General features: G+C 45.0%; 1 protein-coding gene across 11 annotated transcripts in view; it reads left to right on the forward strand.

Annotated features, from left to right (window-relative positions):
• Positions 1-3,120: 3,120 nt before the first annotated feature.
• HNRNPM (heterogeneous nuclear ribonucleoprotein M) overlaps positions 3,121-17,977 on the forward strand; it is a 40,716-nt gene continuing 25,859 nt past the window's right edge. For 6 of the 11 annotated variants that reach the window (XM_004771660.3, XM_013045300.2, XM_013045299.2 and 3 more), the window contains exons 1-2: positions 3,123-3,280; positions 12,125-12,294. In XM_004771660.3, coding sequence (XP_004771717.3) covers positions 3,168-3,280; positions 12,125-12,294 — 283 coding nt within the window. In that variant the 5' untranslated portion in view covers positions 3,123-3,167. Of the gene's footprint in view, positions 3,281-12,124; positions 12,295-17,977 lie in introns of those variants that run through there. The other 5 variants (XM_013045297.2, XM_004771659.3, XM_013045298.2 and 2 more) reach the window with 3 other exon arrangements.

The raw sequence follows: 17,977 nt of genomic DNA on the forward strand, positions 1-17,977 counted from the left end.
AGAGGGAGGAAAACCCTTTCTGCCCTAGGTAGATAATGGGGAAGCCAGTCTGGCCACTGGGCTGGGAGGAACAGCAAAGGGCAAAGGCCTGAAGGCTGGAAACTATGCGGCCCGGGGGGGGGGAGACGCAGAGCCGCTGAGCCATGCTTGGAGCCCTGTAACTGAGGGGCAGAGGGGCAGGAGAGAGGCAGACGGATAGATGAGTAGGCCTCTGCAGGCTTCTGGGGGCCTGCAGAACAGGTTCATACCCAAGTGCCTCGCTCGGCTGGCAATCAGGGTCCTTCTAACCTTCTGTAGCTTTTTATGCCATGCATTTCTGGCACCCACCTCTCACGGGCTGACTTTGGAATATGCTGTCCCTGGAGACAGTGCTGAGGCCCCAGGATGTGCCGAAAAAAGATCCTTTGCAAATCTCTTCTAACACTTTTATTTTTGTTAAAGATGTATTTACTTTTGATGCCTGGGTGGCTCAGTCGGTTAAGCAGCTACAGTGGGTTCGGGTCATGACTCCAGCGTCCTGGGATCAAGTCCCACATCTGGCTCCCTGCTAAGCAGGGAGCCTGCTTCTCCCTCTGCCTCTGCCTGCCACTCTGCCTGCCTGTGCCCCTTCTTTCTCTCTCTGACAAATAAATAAAATCTTAAAAAAAAGATTTATTTATTTGAGACAGAGAAAGAGAATGCATGTGCACACGAGCTGGGGAGAGGAATGAGGGGGGTCTCATGCAGATTTCCTGCTGAGCAGGGAGCTCGACGGGGGGGCTGGATCCCAGGACTCGGAGATCATGACCTGAGCCAAAACCAAGAGCCGGACACTTGACCACTTAACCATCTGAGCCACCCAGGTGCCCCTCTTCTGATACTTTTAATTATAGTGAGGAGAAAACTGCAGTTTGGTGCTAGGCAGTCTTTTTTTCCTTTTTTAAAAAAATATTTTATTTGACAGAGATCATAAGTAGGCAGAGAGGCAGGCAGAGAGAGAGGAGGAAGCAAGCTCCCCCCTGAGCAGAGAATCTGATGTGATGCTCCATCCCAGGACCCTGAGATCATGACCTGAGCCAAAGGCAGAGGCTTTAACCCACTGAGCCACCCAGACTCCCCTAGGCAGTCTTTAATGACCCTTAACTCTAGCAAAAGAGAGAGCAAGTCTTGGGCTCAGAGCTGTTGGCAGTACCGCATGACTGAATTTGTACTTTATTTTTTTAAGATTTTATTTATTCATTTGAGAGAGAGCATGAGCAGGGGGAGAGGCAGAGGCAGAGAGAGAAGCAGACACCCCACTAAGCTGGGAGCCCGATGTGGGGCTCCATCCCAGGACCTGGAGATCATGACCTGAGCCGAAGGCAGCCACTCAACTGAACTACCCAGGCGCCCCTGAATTTGTACTTTAATGGCATCACCCTCTTATTTTTTATAATAAGCTATTTATAGCAAGTTTCCAGTTTGCAGTGTGATGTAAGGTGACATTTAAAAACATATTTAGGGGGAAAAAGTGTCAATTAAAAGAAAGTATGAACAAAATCATAGTTCAGGAGATGGCAAGACCCAGGAATGTGGGCAGCATTGGGTTAAGTCAACCAGTCCATAGAAACCTAGCCTGGAAGTTTGTCTCCTCAGCCAAGGCCTGGCTTATTCCTGACTTCTGATTACACTCACTGCAGGAGAGGGACTGGATAGACAGGTGGCCTCTTGTCCCCGCTGCTTTGCATTTGGACTCTTCTCCCTCATTCTGACAGACTACTGGGGCCTCTTCCATCATCTCTGAGCCTCGCTGAGCAGGCAGATTCAGAGGTTGGTGAGGCTCCATCTGTCCCAGCGATCCCTTGAGTCTAGGAGAGGTCTAAGGGCGAGGAAGGTAAGCTTAGATACCTGTGCAGCCCCGGGAGAAGACCTGGTGTGCACAGGGGAATTTAGTAGAGCAGGGAATTCAGTAGAGCAGTAGAGCTGAATTTAATTTAGCAGAGGTGGGTGTGGGGTGAGGAGATCCTTGAAGATGGTTGATAGAAGGAAATTCTATGAGACAGAGGAGTTTCGGGAGTACGTGGGAATGGGGTCTACCCTCTGTGTCAGGCTGGGCTGTTGGAGTTCGTCTCTGGGCCTGGAATTCTCAGTCTGGGTCAGAATCGCCAGGCCACATTAAGCAGCTAGGATGGTGTGGCAGATGAGATATTCCTCCAGAGCCTGTTAATGCAGCCATTCTGAGAGAGAGGGGGTAAAGACAACGTAACCTTTGTAAACCTAGAGAGAGTTCAGTGGTTGAATAGGAGCTTCTCCAAGATCTGGTGAAGCATTTCAAAGTTCCAGAGACACTGGGGAGCCCGGTGCTACGGGGAAAGGGACCTGGAGGCTTCTGAACGTTTTCCCGGGCTCTGGCTTCTTCCCAGGCCAACATGGTTGCCCCAGGACACAACCTTTAGCGCCCTTAAAAACCTGTTTCTGGGCAGAGCCGAGTCTTCAGGATAAAGGGATCCAGGGGCAGGCAGAAAGGAACCACCCTTAAGGTTAATGGGCTCGTCTGGCCAGTGACTAATTTCTTCTATCATGTTGGGATTCTTGCCTATTCATTCACTCAAGAAACATCCATGAGCACACACTAAGTCCTCAGCTACATGTTTCGGGGTTTGGTTAATGCACTCAGTGAGAGGAACTTAGACCATGAACTCCGCACCCAGGAGCTCCCAACCTGGCAGGGAGACAGGCCGGACAGAGCCCAGGTATTCGGTGCAGGATGATACCTGCTTAGGCAGAGAGCATTTTGCACAGCAGTCTTGTCTGGCCCGGCCGGGGTCCTAGGGAACTCCTTTATATTCTAGTAAACAAAACTTTCGCGGCTTCTCTGTGCCAGCTCTGATCAGAGTGGAAGCTGGGAGTGAGTAGGTCCCTGTAGGGAGTTGGGGGGGTGCCTCCCCTCCCCGACTTCGAGACCGGGGGAAGTATCGTAGGTACCTAACACAAATTGTTTGCGGTAATGAATGAATAACAGCTGCCGGTCCGCGCGTGCGCGTGGCGGAGGCGTGGCCCCGACCAGGGGCGTGGCCCGTGGCGGGAGGGGACGAGGCGGGAGCGGGCCGCGGCGCGCGCAGGCGTTACTGGTCGCGCCGAGTCACGTGAGCGCGCAGGCGCAGCGGCTCGCATCCAGCTCCCTCACACAAAGCCCAGACGCGGAGAAAATGGCGGCAGGGGTCGAAGCAGCGGCCGAGGTGGCGACGACGGAGACCAAAATGGAGGAGGAGAGCGGCGCGCCTGGCGTGCCAAGCGGCAACGGGGCTCCGGGCCCGAAGGGGTGAGTATTCCACGGCTCCCTGTCCTGGGCCCGGCACCTTCGGCGGCTGGCGGCGGCTCCGTTAGGTCTGTTGGTGGACTCCCACCGGCGCGGCCGCGGCCCGGGCCTTCCTAGCCCGGCCGGCCTGTGGGGGCGGCCTTGGCCGTGAGGAGTGAAGCCGGGCCGCCCCGTGAGCGCCTCAAGGATCGCCCTCTCCTCCCAGGACGCGGACCTCGGCTCCGCCGGCCCGTGTAGGCCGGGCCCGACGCCGAGGCCTGAGGCCGGGCCCCTGCGCATGGGGATGATGGCGCGGGTTCGGGAAGCCGGGGAGTTGCGGAGTCCGCCGCCCGCTAGCCTGTCGAGTGACCTTGGGTTGAGTGGTTTCACAACTCCCCTCCCCTACCGCCCCGGGTCTCAGTTTCGCGATCCGTAAAGTGGGGGGGAGGGGAGGGCGTGCGCGCGCAGCAGTTCGCGCGCGGTGAGCCCCGGTAAACGGCAGCCGGGGCGAGGCGGTTAGCTTTCGGCAGGCACCGCGAGGCCGGTTCGGGGCGCCACCTCTTCCTTTTCCCCTCCCCCGCCCCGCGGGGAGTTGCCTCGGTCGGAGCCGCCGCTAGCCCCATGCTCTGGCCGGGACTCGAGTCCCTCGCGGCGCCCCTCGCGCCTCCCAGGTGCGCAGTAGGTAATTGTAGAGAGTTCGCATCTGCTGCTCAGGGTTCACCCTTAGAAACAACCAAACAAAGGGTGGGGGCGGCGGGAAGAAAGCTCCTCTTCCGTGTTCCAGGGGCAGATTTTCCCCTCATGAGGCGCGCTCGCCGACTTGCGAACTTCGTCACCTTTTCTAGTGCAGCGTGGGGCTCTGTCTTGGGGTTCCTGGTTTTTCAAGTTTAATTAAAGATTTAACGCATCATCTTGTGTCCCGGGGAGACCCAGCCATTCCGATAGCAGTCACCTGAAAGACGCGAGAGACGTGGCTACAACCTACAGCTGGGAGGAGAGGGGACGCCGGGGCGCACAGTTGATTTCCTACAAATTGTTTAAAAATTGTGGTAACACACGTAACCTACGATTTACAGCTTTAACCGTTTTTGATCGTGCGATTCAGTGACGTGAAGCGGATTCACAGTGTTGTGCGACTATCATCCCCTGTCCCCGTCCAGATCATCTTCCCAAACTGCAGCGCTTACACATGAACTTACTCTCCCTCTTTCCGCAGCTGCTGGTCACCTCTGTTACAAGTTTGTCTTTTATGAATTTGCCTTCCCACAAAGTTTTAGTGTGCATAACTAGAGTTCGTGGAGATCGAAAGGTTATGCGGTTAAATTGGCTTTATGTGAATGAGCATTCAGTAAATACTGGCTTTGTTAAATTCTCTCTCCTTAGGTTGGGAGGAGCAAAATACCATGGTTACTGGTCCTGAGAAATCAACAGAAAGACATCCTGGAAGTATTCCCAACACTTTGCTATTGAAAACTGGGAAGAGATGTGCTTATGTGCACTTTCTTCATCATCTTTTGGGAAGCCTAGTGGGATTTCTGAGGGCCATTTTGGGGGGCCTTTAAGATATATTTATTTCCGGTGTTTATTTTTCTTTCAAAGCATTTATTACAGGATGAAGTACTGCTAGAACCGGGTTAGGTGGTAAGTTTGGTTATAGATTATAGCGGCTGGGGTACGTTCTTCAGATTTCCCTTTTTCCACTGTTCATTTTCAGGTAGTCATTTTGTGGCTAATTCACTTAACATGTGCACAGTTAGAAAGAACCGGAAGATTTTAGAGATAAAATAGCCCTTGTTGAAAAGAACCTAGAGCCTAGGACTGCCTAATCCTGGATAATTTGGGAAGATAGTAACATTTAGATCTATTTTGTAGGGCTTATTTTTTTTGTTGTTGTTGGTTTTTTTTTTTTTTTTTTTTTGGTTTGAGGAAGCTCTTTAGAATCAAGCCCTGACCCAGAGAAGGAAGCAATTTACATTTCTGTAGTAGGGTAAGTTGGCTGTGATAGTAGTAAAAGGAGTTACTTGGCGGGAAGCCTGGAGGGCCCAGGTCCCTCCAACCTAACCTGCTGGGGGGCCCAGAGATGTACCTTTGGTTGGAGAGGGATGAAAAAACGGGAGGATTGGGGAGAGGCTGAGAGGAGAGGGCCCAAAGACAAGGCATTTAAGTGTATGCTTTGCATATTTGTAAAAAACTGAAGCTGCTGTGGCACTTAATGCTAAAACACTGGGAGCCCACTGGTGGGCAATGAATTCCAGGCTAAAGAATCTAGATTTTTATCTTGAAAGCCTTTGAGGGATGGGAATGGAGTGAAACTTAGTTCTTCTGCCCCTTGTGTCCCAGGAGTGGAGCAATGAGCAAGCAGGCTTGATTGAGGACCCCAGATAGGAAAGCTGATTGTTCAGTTCATTTTTTTCTGGGTGCGGAAGGTGGATTTGTTTTATTTTGATGAGAAATCTTCCATCTAAAAGGCAAGTAAGATTCAGAGTTAAGAGTATATTTAGTTAGAGAAGAAGTATTCATTTTAGAGGACTATTCGAGGGTTTAGGTGTGTGTCTGACTGCCCTCCCCATAAATGTAGGTTGTACCATATATTTAAAATCAGTGACTTAACCTATTTCTTTTCTAGATTAAACTTGTGACTGAATCAGAAAATTGAGAGATGGAGGTTATTTAAAAAAAAAAAAATTATATTTGGTATAGATTGCCAGGAGGTAACATTGTGATAGCTCTGTTTTAGAACTGAAAAAAATTTTTTTAAGCAATCGAGAAAACTTGGGTTAAGGAAATTGACTCAGAAACTAGGGGTGACCATCTAGACTCTTAAGGCCCTAGTTGCTTCCACAGTACTATCCTGGTAACCTCTCTAAACACTGTCATTGAAAGTGTTTTATTTAAACCACATTCTCCACTTTGCAAAGATTTGAGTGTCTGCTGTTCTTTAAAAAGTGACTGTATACTTGATACAGGATTTTTGAAGCACAGTAGATTGTGAACTGAACTTCAGAGAGGGTTTTGTATTATAAGAATGAATGCTGCCAGCTCTTGACTTTGACTCTTTGGTTTTATTCATGGCTAGGTGAAGAGATACTAGTCTGCGAAGATTAGGTTGTTTCATGGACTCTCCCATGATCATGTTTTACAGTCACAGAAAGCATTGAATTGCTCCTTTGGGCAGTCCGTAATGAGTACAGTGCCTGAGCCTCCTCAGCCACCACCCTGGTGGGCTTGTTTTAATCACTATGTCAAGGTAGAAGACTAGGAATGGATCAGTTCCCCTCAAGAAAATTACTGGTACAGAGATATATCCGTGCCCCAGTTACTGGGTGCCAAGTTGTCTTTAAACCTGTAGGTGTGGATGGTCCTCTCCTTTTACAGAGGAAGGAGCTGAGGCCCAGCAAAGACCGTGGTGTTGCTGTATAGACCTGGATGTGTGGTGCTTAGTCACCTGTAGTGCTTCCCCTTTGGATATTGTGCTGGACATTGACCAGACTGCTTTTTGTTAGGTTGTTTGTTGATTCCCATAGCATCCCTGGGGGCTACCCTGAATACAGGTTATGCTGGTTTTGCTGGTAAAGAAACAGGTACGGAGCGTGAGTTGCAAGGGTGGTTTAGTGGTGGATCTGGAGCTAGAAGAGTGCCAGGACTAGTGCTCTGTGCGCTAAGTGCATTAGAGAGCTCGGGGCCTAACATAAGGGATGATGATTCTCAGGGGACTTGTTGGGGGAGAAGGAGTCTTTGCTCTTGGGACAGGTGGTCAGGATTTCAGGGTGTTGGGAGTTGCCATTTCAGACTATACTCTTCATTGAAAAACTGAAAGTGGTGAGAGTATTGAACTCTCTGAAGAGTAAGAGGGGTTAGGGATTCAGCAAATGGAGCAGTTTTTGTGGAGCAGGAACTGTCCTTACAGTTGTGGTGTTTAGGTACAGTATAATTCTCATTCGGTGGAGCAGTGATGTGAAAAAAGGGATTTTCAAAGAATGCAGTCAGTGAGTGAAATAGTTCCCAAGCCGTATTAGATATACTTCATTTTCATGACTCGAAGGTATTTACAGATATTTTAGGCTTGTGTTTTGATGTATCATGAAATAGGTTGATAGACTGTTAGAAAAAATTTTTATTTCTGTTCAGTCTACTTAGACCTTAAGGTGGATGATTGGGTGCCAGAATAGACAGTGTTCATTGGCAGTTGGGAATTGAGAGCCAGTTAGCAAGGAGAGCATCAGTAAGAGATTTAGCTGGCCTAGGTAGGTCTCTTATTGTGGTTTCCGTTGCTTTGAAGGATTCCATATTTGATACTTTATGTTGGAGTTACAAGTAAGTTATTGGGTCAGGTTTGAAATTTAATGAACATAAGTGGAAACTTAAAAAATTGTATTCTTGGCACAATAAGCTGTACATAATGGAAATGTGCAGCACAAGTGTCAATATTGTGAATCCCTCACCGAGTCAAGGTAATAAATGTGTCCATGACCCCCAGCAATTTTTTCTCACTCTGTAATCTTCTCAGTCCTCTGTTTCTCCATCCCCAGGCAGCATTTCAGTCCAGGGGACATTTGGAAGCGTCTTGGAGATATTTTTGATTTTTACCTTCAGGACTGAAGGATTGATTGAGTTGCTACTAAGATCTCTTGGGTAGAAGTCTGGGATGCATGTGGCAGACCCACAGAACAGAGCTGTTGTCCCAGAATGTCCGTAGTGCTGAGGTTGAGAAACCCTGCTGTGGATTAATTTGCCAGATTAGATTTTCTCAAATATAAAATTTTATATGATGGTATCATACTGTATTGTAACCCTTTTGTTTGGTTTCTTTGAGTGTTTCTTGTTGCATGTAGTTGTTAACGTTTTGTTGCTGAGAAGTATTTCAATTTACGGATCTACTACAACTTCGTTTTTCATTTACTTGTTTAGTACATAGATAGCTGGGTTTGGGACATTACAAATAGTGTTGCTGTGAACACTTAAGGTTCAAGTTTTTGTATGGATATACACTCTCTCTTGGAAAAGTATCTAGCTGCAGATGATTGAGTCATATATTAGGTGTGTGTTTAACCTTTTTAATGTCTATAATTCAATTTGGCGTGTTTGGGATTGAGCAATTTTGTCAGTGTTGTCAAAATATAATCTTAAAAAAATTTACTTCTTGGGGGCACCTGGGTGGCTCAGTGGGTTAAGCCTCTGCCTTCAGCTCAGGTCATGATCTCAGGGTCCTGGGATAGAGTCCCACCTCGGGCTCTCAGTGGGGAGCCTTGCCCCCCCCTCCCCCCGCCTACTTGTGATCTCTGTTTGTCAAATAAATAAATAAAATCTTGAAACCACATGGAAACAAACCAAAGAAAGCCACGTACTTTTAAAAAGCTTTTGGAGTTAAGTGTTATAAATATCTTGGGGCTAGAGAAGAGTATTCCTGAAATTTTATCCTGAAGACAAATGAGAAAATAGGATTGGATATTTCATTTTATTTTACTTTTTTCAGATTTTTATTTATTTGGTAGAGAGAGAGCGAGCAGGAGAGGGAATACAGGCAGGGGGAGTAGGAGAGGGAGAAGCAGGCTTCCCATTAAGCAGGGAGCTAGGGGAGCCTAGTGCGGGGCTTGATCCCAGAACCCTGAGATCATGGCCTGAGCTGAAGGCAGATGCATGATGACATTTTTATTTTACTTTAAAAAAACATTTTTTTTTTTGTTAAGATTTTATTTATTTGACAGGGATCACAAATAAGCAGAGAGGCAGGTGGGGGTTGGGGGGAGGAGACCCTGGGATCATGACCTGAGCTGAAGGCAGAGGCTTAACCCACTGAGCCACCCAGGCGCCCCTGGACATTTTAAAAAACTTTTCAAGATACCACTCTTAGAACTCTGTTAGCTGTATTTGAATATGTACATTGAGTGAGATATCTTTGAGGGTGGTTTACAATTCTGTGTTAAGAAGGATTAGTGGTATAGAGATTATTTAAGAAAAAATAAAGTTTTAGAAAGGGGCATTTGGCTGGCCCAGTTGGTAGAACATGTGATTCTTGGTCACAGGGTTGTGAGTTCAAGTCCCACATTGGGCATAGAGATTACTTTAAAAAGAAAAAAGGTTGATGTTGATTGCTGAGTTTATGAAAATGTAAATTTTTTAAGAAGCTGGAAGTGACGAGATAGTTCTCACTCCATTTACTTGGGATGAAACTTCTCAGACAGTGGAAATGATTAGCCAGAGGAGGATTTGGGTAGAGTGCTGTGCTCACATCTTGGACATAATCCATATGAGCTGCTTTCTTGATGGTGAGCCATGTGATGTGGATTAACCCCAAACCAGATACCCAGCTTCGGTGGTTAGACTGGGTAGCTAGCCTATTCTTAGCCATAATTATCTGCAGAATATGGGCTGGACACTTTGTTACCCGCTTTGACTGTAATTAGTTATTTATATATTTTGTAACTGATAGATGAGGTAAGCAGGTGTGTGAAAACATGGACTGTGTCATGGTTTTTAATGTAATTATAGAGTCTGTGGGTTTCAAAAGACCAGTTATATTAAAATATGTTTCTATCCACAGACCCTCTCTGGAAGTCCGTGGTTGGTGCTCTGCATTTTATGAATTTTTACTAACACTTGCCTTCTTATCTGCCAGGAGCAAGAGACACGTTGGCAAATATGCTCTGTCTGGCAGACTTCGGTGTGGAGCTTTCATACGGAGTAGACAGGTGGCCTCTGTGATGGTTGAGGGTTTCCTTTGAGATCTGCTTGTGCTGTGCAGCCAGACTGAGGAGGATCTGTTATTAACTTGGGGTAGACAGAATACTAGGAATTTGCGGATTACGGTAGCTGTATCCCTCCATATCTGCTAGCGTCTGTGAAGGAAGTCTGTTTATTGCATGTTGATATGTGTGAAATCATGAGGAAACTGCCTTCCTTACTTTTGCCTAGGAGGATACCTTCACTGGGTTACCACTTGGAACCCTTGTGTTTGGATTGAAGGGACCAACAGGGGAAAAATAAAAACCCCAAAACCTTAGGGCTACAAAAAGTTGCTAACTTTAAAAATTTTCCAAGTGGAGTGGCTGGCTGACTTAGTTGGTAGGGCATGTGACTCAGGGTCCTGAGGTTAAGCCCCACATAGCTTACTTTAAAAAAAAAAAAAAAATTATTTTTTAGATCCAAGTAAATAATGTTATAAGAACAAAGTCCTCTAGCTGTCATCTCGTATTTGAACATTACCTCTCCCACACAAGGAAGACATATCCTAGAATAAATATCAGCCCTTTAATTAAATAAAGGTAGGCGTATAAATCATTAATAACATAATCTTGGCTTTTTGTTTTTCCATTTTTGTCATGGATCACAAAGTCTCTGCTAGGCTCTGTGGTTTGGGAGTTGCTGGATTTTCACTGGTGGAAAGCATAGGGGTTGTTAAGCAGAAAGTGCAGGGACTTCCTGTGTCTGCCAGATCCCAGTTGTTCCTGGTCCCCTCTCACTGGTGTCTGCCTGTGGTCACTGTACCTGAGTGGGCAGCTCATGGAGTAGCTTCACTTGGCCCGCCCATGCGTGGTCCGTGGGCCGCGTGCAGCGATCCGTTTCTCTGTGCTGTGGCCTAAGCTTCCAGCCTGACGTCTGGTTCTGTGTTTTTTGAAGTTTGCTTTTCTTCTGAAACTTATGTCCTGTCCTAACTTAAACCGAATTTGTATCTGTAGAGCTTAGAAATGAAGTGTTAGTGTGGAGATGCCGGACACACAAAGGTAAAGAATATTACAGGTAAAGCCATGCTGAAAAAGCAGGCAGCCTTAGCTGAAGGTGGGATCTTTTCCTGGGTGTTGTCTTACCTATTGGGTCTGTTAGACTTTAGTTTTCTTAGGGTTGTATAGAAAATGGCTTTTTTCTGGTAAAAACAAAACAGAAACTTTCTTATTGTGGTAAAAAGTATAAATATAAAATTTGTCATTTTAACCATTTTAAGTGTCTAGTTTAGTGTCAGTAAGTGCTGTGTTGTGCACTGTACCACTATCCATTTTCAGAGCTTTATCATCCCAAACAGAAACTCTCATCCGTGAAACAGTAACTCCCCATTCCCACCTCCCCCAAGCTTCTGGTAACCTCTCTTCTGTCTCTATGCCTGGCTTATTTTGCTTAGTATAGTGTTTTCAGACTTCATCTGTGTTGCAGCAGCTATCAGCAAGCATTTCATGCCTTTTGTGGCTGGATAATATTCCATTGTATGGCTATACCACATTTTCTTGATTCTCTTCATCTGTTGGTGGGCACTTGGGTTGTTTCTACCTCTTGGCTATTAAGAATGCTGCTGTGTGGCGTACAAGTATCTGCTTCTTCACTTCTTTTGGATCTGTACCGCCGGAGTGGAATTGTTGGGTGATATGGTAATTATGTGTTCTCACTTTTTGAGTGACTGCCCAAATTTTCTGTAGTGGCTGCACCGTTTTATATTCCTATTTAAAGAAAAAAATTTTCTCCCAGAACAAAATGATAATTTTCTTTGTGAGGTTAAAATTGGTTGGGCCTATAGGCACCAGCTCATTTCTGTTCCATATAGTCTTGCAAATCTTTCCTTCTCTTTTCCTGTTTCTGGCATGAAGGTAAAGCACTTTGGGCCAGGAGTTGGCCTCTTTTTCCCATGTCTGTTAAAGCCCCTAGGAATGTATGAAGGCGTAGGAGAGCAGTTTCTCGGGAATGGCTTCTTGATAAGTGGGTTTTAAGGAGTGCACTACTGTACCTTTCTGTGCTATGAGCACTTGAGTTTGAATGTGTCAGATCAAAGTCAATATTAGTCTTGTGTTGGATGTAACTGTGTGGAATTGTAAACCTGGCAAATCAAATACTGTCTTTCATATTGTGCTAACATATGGACCCTTTTTTTCCCTTCGAATTCAGTGAAGGAGAGCGACCTACTCAGAATGAGAAGAGGAAGGAGAAAAACATAAAAAGAGGAGGCAATCGCTTTGAGCCATATGCCAATCCAACTAAAAGATACAGAGCCTTCATTACAAACATACCTTTTGATGTGAAATGGCAGTCACTTAAAGACCTGGTTAAAGAAAAAGGTAATGGTACTGGTGGTCGAGTAGGGTAAGAAGGTTGATGTGTCATCTTTTCTGTGGCTAATTCCTTGGTTATTTTTTTGTCAGTGGAAGTTGATCTGGGTAGAGCATGTGTTCTGTCCACGCTTGAGAGTTAAGCCGCTTTACCCACCCTACTTTTTTGTGTGGTCATGCACCCGTGTGTCAAATAGGGTGGTTTGTATGGTCCTTTGGCCTACAAATGATTTTACTGGCTTAATATGGCTAATAGGGCTTTGATTAAGCTTGAGGGGAACCTCTTTGTGTTGAGGAAATTTTTTGATTTCTTCATATTAGGTGGGAGAGGTTTTTCCTTTAAAAATTTTTTTTAAAGCTTTTCAATTCTGGAGGGAAGGTAGTTTGTTTAAATTTTGTGGATGTCTTCCTGGGATCAAAATTTGGTAGTTGGAACTTGTGCTGCTCAGATTCTAAATTCTAAACCATTAGCTTGTATTTAAACTGTTAGGCTTTTTCCCTGGGCAGAAACCTGGGTTAGATCGGCAATCGGAGAGCTCCAGATAAGGCATCTGCTACATGATGCTTTGCTTTCAGGCGCACTTCGGTAGCGGCCCAGTGTCCAGATTCTGGCCTCGGGCAGGGGAAGCAACTGAAGCTCTGCTGCCACCAGGAGGTCCTAGGAGGCTGGTTGTCCCCGTGGTCCTCTGCCTCACCCCCTGTGCACACCACGTGTATCCTCTTTCTTTCCACATTCTTGTTCTGTGCTTTTGTCTTCCTTTCTTTCCTGATTCTTGGCCCTGCTGGTGGCACTCAGGGCTAAAGAGATTGCTCAGCCCTGGTTTAGACAAAACTACTGATAGAGAACAATGTGTCTGATGCCTTGAGGTCTCCAAGGGAAACCTAGAATCAAATTACCCTTAAATGGAGTCTTTTTGAAGGACTGAAAGGTATTGGTTTTCTGGAGCATTCATAATGAAAAGAGATTCAAGCTTGAATTGTCAAATGATTAACATTCAGTGGCAGAGATGCCACTTGGATAGGCCATTTTGGTATGTGTACTGGTGCTCCCAGCATTGGGTTTTGAAATTACGACTGGCCCATTGCCATCATTGTCCCATCACTTAATTTGACCATGACATGCCAGAAGTACTAGGCACCGTGAACTTCTGTGTACATTCATGTAGGCTGCTCCCATGTAGTAGTTTTCCAGATAACATGGATGGAAAAACGTTTGGTGTGAGATTTGTTTTCCTGCCTTGATCAGCCAAATCATTCCTGCCAATGCTCCTAGGGCAAGAGTGAAGTTTCTTCTTTTCGTCTGAAGGGCGTGTCATGTGGCATCCCAGATGCAGTGTTCTTGGTTTTTGGGACTGCTGCTTCAATACAAGCTTAGAATTTCTGTACAGTACAGTTGGGTCTCATTCGAATTAGTTTTGGAATAACCCCCAAATTTGTGTTCTCGTGATTTGGTTGAACCGCTGAATTGATACTTCCATTGATAATAAGGTATAGTAGTTCCAAGAACCAGGAATGTGGCTTTGAAAACGCAATTGTTAGAATTTTGTACGAGATTGCAGGCCAAATTATTTTTTTATTTTTAGGAGTGTGTGAACCAGTTTTGGGACATGATGGATAAAGTAGGTGACATTTTTACTGCTTTACCATTCAGTAATTCAGTTTTGGAAGCCTTAAAGCTGGTAGCAGCAGCAGCCATGACGTTTCTGGATGTAGAAGCAGTTCACCTCAATTTCCTATTAAGTGTGGGGCCAGCCTGGTGGTTTATTTGGATCCTTCCAAACTGGTTCTCATATTCCCCGGCATACTGCTACGAATGCCCTGGCTCAGCCCTTTCAGTGTATTTTTTGGTGGTGTAATTTAGAATTACAGGTGTGCAGTAAATAAGTTATTTTAAACAAATCTTAAAATGTTCTTGTTTAGAGCTCCCCTTTTTAGGTTAAATTAATTATTTTTCTGTTTAAATTACTTGTATTGTGGGTGAAAGAGTTTCATAAGAGAATTTTTTTATGGTAATGCTTCTGTTCAGCACGTGAGGTCTGAAGAAATTTACTGTTCACATACACAGGTCTCTTCAAAAATGTCCTCCTTTTTTTGTTAGGTTTAAAATTGCATTTATTCATGTCTTGGCATACAGATAATATGTTTAGTTGGTTATCAGAAATCTGAAGTATTTACTTGAATCCTGTTGTAAGTTTTCGTTTTTTGAAAACTTGTTACTGCAGCTGGGGGCACTTAGCACCTTAAAAGTCTCAAGGTCACCTCCAGAGTGGGCCAGCTGTGGATACCTGACTTACTACAACTCTGCCACTTTATTGGTCTGCATCTTAAGAGTTCTGTTATTTCAGGAAACCAGCGGAATAAGCTAGAATTAGTTGTCTTCAACTTAAAGGTCTAGAAAGTGTCCTGTTAATGCCACAGTGTCTAACTGCTGCCTCTCAGAAGTGGACTAGTAGCTTTCAAGTGGCAAGACAGGAGCTTTTCTAAGGCTAACCATGCCTAAGATGCCTCATGGACCCCTTCCTAATTCCTGATCTTTCCCCCCTTCTTTGCCACCGAGTGTATATACTCTGTTTTAAATTTGAACATTTAGCAACCTTCTAGGAGATCCTATTAATGCTATAGTGATTGTGTGAATTGGTCACTTTTTCTCCTGGATGGGATCACAGAGCTTGTCTGGGGCCCACCTGTTTGGTGGCAGTATCATGAAATTAGCAGTGATGAATTTAAAGAGGAAAATAAAAAATAAGTATTGAGAACTTTGTTCTGTTCTGAGCCAGACTACCCCCCCCCCCTTTTTTTTGGCTCATGCACTGCCCCCTCCCTCCCCTGGCAAGTTTTGGATGTGGATTAAACAGCTTTCATAGCTTGTAGAATCACGTAAGCTTTGCCCTTCCTGCCCTAAGTGTCCTCATGGAACAGAGGAAGGGTTTCTGTTGGCCTTCCTTTTGATCATGCTGATTTTTTAACGGAGATAGTACATGGGACAAATGGTTGCTGTGAACACCACAGAGTTGCTAAATTGAAAAAAAAAAAGTTGAGAGCCAGTGTAATTGGAGATCAGGCTTGGAGATTGTCACGTCAAGTTTGCAGATGCTTTCACAGTCTCACAGCCTCCCTGATTTTCATCACTGGAGACAGATTGGGATCACATGAAAAGTGTTTGACCTTAAGGACTAGGTGAAAAAGGTGACCTTGGGAATTTTAAACTTAAATCATGTTGTGCTGCATTACTGCGAAGTCTTCTGTGGGTGAAGAAAGCTCGTTATTGGGCTGCTTATTCTCCTGACCTAGCCAGGGAGTTGGCACCATGGAGGTGGGGCATTTGTAAAGAGACAGGCCTGAGCTGGACCTGCAGTGAGTAAACATGGGAGCACCATGTGAGGAATAAAGGAACATCAGTGATGGAGTTTGCTCTCAATCCCAAGTTGACCAGCAGTCAGTTTAACTTGTGTAAGCAAAGATTTCTTTAAGCACTTAATCCTCTGTCTTCATTTAATAAATCGCCTTTTTTTTTTTTTTTAAAGATCTATTTATTTTGAGAGTGCGCAAGAGAGAGTGAGTGTGCTGGGCAGAGGCAGTGGGGGAGAGAGTCTCGGGTGGACTCCACATGCGGAGTGTGGAATACTAATGTGGGGCCTGGTCCCTTGGCCCTGTGATCATGACCTGAGCCAAAACCAAGAGTTGGACACTTAACCCACTGAGCCACCCGGGGGCCCCTGATGGGATTGTTTTAAGTAAATTTCAAATTCCAGCTGATTAGGAAACTGAGGCTCAGAGAGCAACCGTAGTCCAAAAGAAAGTGTCTGTTGGCTCTTGAAGACAACCTACATTGTGGGGTTGTGGAGCTAAAGTTTCTTTTCTTTCTTTCTTTTTTTTTGGAAAGATTTTATTTATTTATTTGAGTGAGAGAGAGCTAGCGCATGAGCAGGGAGAGGGTGGGAGGGAGAAGCAGACTCCCCGCAGAGCTGGGAGCCCAACGCAGGACTTGATCCTGGACTCCAGGACCATTACCTGAGCCAAAGGCAGAGGCTCAACCAACAGGCGCCCTAAACTTTATTTATTTTTTATTTAGTAAAAATCCGTGTCCAGTCTCTTTGTTCCTTCATATTTTCCTTTTTTTGAAAATTCAGCCTGCATTTTGTGAAGACCTGTTACGCTAACACATTTGTGTCTGTGGGCAACTTGGGTTGTCCCTGCCCCACCAACCTAGTAGTGAGTGCTCTTCTGTCACTGTGGAAGTAGGAGCAGGAATGGGCTCACTAATTTTCTAACTTGTCCATAAATCAAGTAGTCCTTCTGTAGAGTAATTATTTTGCCAGGTTTCAGGTTGTCTGTATATTAAAGACACAAGCTTTCCAAATTAAAATAAGCATCTGTTCTGTGCACCCCTCTAAGCGTGGCCACCTAAGGGGTGTGTTTGATAACGTGCCCTGCTCTGTGGACCCTTCCGCCTCGACCCTCGCCTTTAAATTGTAGGCCTTTTCACATATGAATTCTCTTCAGTGAAGCTTTGTCCTCTGTCCTCCCTCTTTTTTTTTGGTCCATTTCAAAGGAAATGAGAATACAGACACAAGTAGTGTTTGTTACAAAAATATGTGCAGGTGTGTTAAATCACAGTAGCTCCAAGTGACCGCCTGACTCTTTTTGGGTTACTTATTCATTCTGCTTATCCTCTTGATGTGTTTTATGCTTGAGGCTGTGTTTTTAATCATGTAAATATTGGTTAAAGGTGATTTGTTGAAGCATTTTAAAATCAAGGTAGGTGAAAACATTGGGCATTAGATTTTACTAAAGTTTTAGTTCTTTCATTTAGATGTTTTGATATTCAAAGCTGCAGTAGAATTTCCTAGCGCCTTCTTTTGGAAGATCCCATCCATGTCTAGGAAGGGAGAGGAGCAACAGTAGTTTTCCATCAATAACCTGAGAGTTCCATTTGGGCGAGACTGTTGCTGCTACCAGTTTATTAACTCTGCCTCTCAGTCCTAACTCGTGTGCTCTGGTTGATTTGGTCTTTAAACTTCCTTTCTTTGGATATGACCAGACTAGGTGGCAAATTTCACCTTCAGTGTTTTGTTGCCAGTTGTACTGACTACACTAAACAGGTCTTTTGTTTTAATATTGTAGAACTAACAGAGAGGTGGTCTGCTAGTCTCTTCCTACAGGGAAGTATGAACTAGCACTTCCTGCAGGTCCTGTAACCCTGATTTGCTTACATCTCTGAATTGATGTGGACTCTCAGGGTAGTGGTTGGGAATGTATGAGGGACCTGGTTATTATTGATACTCCTTTGGGAGCACTACTACTCCAGCTAGAGCCACAGCAGCTGCCCAACCTGTGGCTAACCTGATAGGATGGAGGGGTTTTTAAATGTAAATTTGTTGTTTTTACCAAACAACGATGCCTTGTGGGGAAACACAAAAAGGGATATTTTAAGCAAAGTTTTGGTGCAGAGGATTGAAGTTGGATGTGTGCCATCACTAGAATGTTAGATGGAAAAAGTTCCAATTTCTAAACCTAGCTTTTTGGAAAAAAAAAGTTTGGTTTGGACTTGCTTGGTGTCTAGGTTGCAGTCAGTGACAGCTTTATGGACATAGACTAGAAATTTAAAAATGCAACAGTATTTGAATTCGACAACATAGTTACAGTTGTCTTGAGTTAGATATTGCGATGATTCATTTTTAAGGTTACTAGA

Source organism: Mustela putorius, unplaced genomic scaffold (assembly GCF_011764305.1).
Source record: "Mustela putorius furo isolate JIRA1106 unplaced genomic scaffold, ASM1176430v1.1 tig00000095_pilon_pilon_pilon, whole genome shotgun sequence".
NCBI classification, from domain to species: Eukaryota; Metazoa; Chordata; class Mammalia; order Carnivora; family Mustelidae; genus Mustela; species Mustela putorius.